Below are 2,500 nucleotides of genomic sequence, written 5' to 3'. Positions count from 1 at the left end.
CGATGCTCCTGGTAAGCAGTACACCGCAAAACCCACGCTTCGAGCCATCTGAGCTTACGTACTCGCCAGGATCATGTACCTTTCGAGGCAGACCTTCCGGTGCCGCCCAATCCCGAACTCTCACGCCTTGTGACATCTGCGGACTTTATCCTCTTTACAGAGCGTATCAAGAGAGACCATCAGATTGCCATTGTTCCATCGTCTAAATTGGGGCTGGGGAATGAAGCAATTTTCAAGTTCAGGTGTCAGAGAAGTAATGTGGACTTTTTGGGAACGGCGATAGATGCGTTGGAGGATTGGTTGAGTCAGAATAAGGTAAGTCGCGTCCTTAGGCTTGCCTCGTGTACGCTGATAGCCTGGGGTCCATAGATTCAAGTCTATCCTAAAAACGCTAGTAAACGCCCAGAATCCTTCACTGATGCCTTCTCCCACTTCAACAGCAAGCTCCTTTCTACCAAAAATAGCAACGAATTTGACGGAGACCTAGATCGACGGATCAAACAGACAGTAGCATCAGTTGTATCTACCGAGGACGTTAGGGCATTATTCAATGCCCCGGGGAACGGCTTTCGATTGGGCGACGAATCCAACTTGGGACTTGTGAGTTCGCTGAACTATCAGGATCCAAGGAAAAGCACAGACCGCTGGCCTGGAACGGTAGTGAGTGTAATGTCTGGCATTTACGAGATCAATCTGTTAACCGTTTACAGCCTCAACAGCCACCGGTCACTAGCCGTACAGAAAGCGATCATCAGAAACGCGATTCCGATCCAGTCATCAACGACCGCATCCGACAAGCGTCAACCGGGCATACTTCATCGCTATCGACTCATCTACATCCTCACAGCCGGCCACGTATATCATCAAACAGACATCAGTCACTCGATATCTCACAGTTGAATTTCTCTCGAGCTCTGACAGGTGGACCTCCTGCCTTCGGGCCTGTGCCACTTTCTCCCACAGCTGCAAATTCCAGTCCCAACACTGCAACAGCGCCGTATTTCCCTCATGTAGGACCTCATCCTATCAGGGCTAACGTGACGGGCAGAGGAGGGTATGGTAATGCTTCAAGCGTGGACGTCGAGAGTGTGGCTCAATGTAAATTGAGCGCTGAGCAACTGAAGTACTGTAAAGCTAATGAATTGGCCGTAGCAATGGGCAACGTGCAATTATCTTATCAATAACTGGCATCTTTTCAAATTATTTCAAACTCCGAATCTTTCCTTGGACACTTGAATGATACTTGTTTTTCTTCCCAGAAATTTTCGACCATGACTCTTTCGCCAGCAGTTTTACCAATTGTAATTAAGCTTTTGTGCAACCCAAAACAAGGAGCAAATTAGTAACAATGTCGCTTATTCACGTAATACTTATATATCTCATTATCTCATCTGCGTTTCTACTCAATATCATTTGTCATGTCAATCATGGAAAAGTACAGATGCAATCAGCGTAATGAAGTGACCCAGACTTGATCTGTTCCTTATGTGTAATTAACATGTTGCTATAGCAATCTGTACAACATACGTGGATAAGGCCTACCGACACTTCATTTATTGCACGTAGCACAGGTACAGTACAAATAGCATGGTCTTCGCATGACACCGTCCTCCTCCTGGATTGACTATCGGGAATGTCTAAATCAATTTTACAGCTTATATTATAGTGAGAAAATAAAATTGAATGGTGGCATTATATTGTTGGTTCGTCATTTACTCTTCATCCTTCTTCTGCCGTACATGCTGCATGTTTTGCCCTCAGCTTTCCCTCCACTCGTCCGCCCACCGCGAAACCACCACCTATAACAACAACAAGTAAGACCAACAACAACAAGCTAATAAAAAGATCAGAAGCAACAAGGCTACTTCCTACGTAAGAAAAAAGAAAAAGAAGAATGATGATGATGATGATAATGAATGATGATGAACAAGAAGAAGAAAAAAACCAAGACTAAGTCGTGGCATTGTCTTCTTTCCCGGAATCTTCTCTGTCAGTCCCCAATATTATCTGTTAAGTACGCGTTTGTAATTTCAAGTCGTGAATTGTTATGAGCTGGATTAGGACAATTAGATTCCGCGATGCTGTTCATGCCGCTGCTGCTCTTCTTCCATCTCAACATTCAACATCCACTACTTCCAATCACCCACATGACCCCTCGTGAGCTTGCTCTACATTCTTTCCATACTAACCACCTCCCAGTATCACCACCTACACGTCCATTATCCCATTCCCCTAAGGCTTACGCTTCAGATCCCAACCTCAACCCCTTCTCACCTCTTTCACCCGATCTCGCTCCAAATCAGCTGACCTCTGCTCAAAAGCCAATCATGGATTCAGTCATTGATGTTGCTTCAGCGGACAAACCGCTTATCACGTACACTAGAAAAGAGCTGCTCCTAATCGGAAGAGACTGTCGTGGACGAGGTCCTCCGGAGACCATGGGTGCTCTCGAATCTTGGTTTGGGTAAGTCGTAATGATGGCGTCATTCCGCTGATGTTG

General features: G+C 45.6%; 2 protein-coding genes; both read left to right on the top strand.

The window, feature by feature from the left end:
* The window catches only part of CNAG_00635 (cytoplasmic protein), a 5,413-nt gene extending 3,943 nt beyond the window's left edge, over positions 1 to 1,470 (top strand). Inside the window, exons 7-11 of the mRNA XM_012190984.1 lie at positions 1 to 11; positions 70 to 315; positions 370 to 660; positions 711 to 1,098; positions 1,153 to 1,470. The exon at positions 1 to 11 is cut by the window's left edge and continues 190 nt beyond it. Coding sequence (XP_012046374.1) covers positions 1 to 11; positions 70 to 315; positions 370 to 660; positions 711 to 1,098; positions 1,153 to 1,184 — 968 coding nt within the window. The 3' untranslated portion in view covers positions 1,185 to 1,470.
* Positions 1,471 to 2,017: 547 nt separating this feature from the next.
* CNAG_00634 overlaps positions 2,018 to 2,500 on the top strand; it is a 2,520-nt gene continuing 2,037 nt past the window's right edge. Inside the window, exons 1-2 of one of the 2 annotated variants that reach the window (XM_012191461.1) lie at positions 2,018 to 2,157; positions 2,200 to 2,464. In XM_012191461.1, the coding sequence (XP_012046851.1) occupies positions 2,079 to 2,157; positions 2,200 to 2,464 (344 nt within the window). In that variant the 5' untranslated portion in view covers positions 2,018 to 2,078. Of the gene's footprint in view, positions 2,465 to 2,500 lie in introns of both variants that reach the window. The other variant, XM_012190983.1, reaches the window with a different exon arrangement.

This window comes from Cryptococcus neoformans, chromosome 1, assembly GCF_000149245.1.
Source record: "Cryptococcus neoformans var. grubii H99 chromosome 1, complete sequence".
Taxonomy (NCBI): Eukaryota; Fungi; Basidiomycota; class Tremellomycetes; order Tremellales; family Cryptococcaceae; genus Cryptococcus; species Cryptococcus neoformans.
The sequence above is the reverse complement of the archived record's forward strand: the minus strand, read 5'-3'. Positions and strand labels throughout refer to the sequence as shown.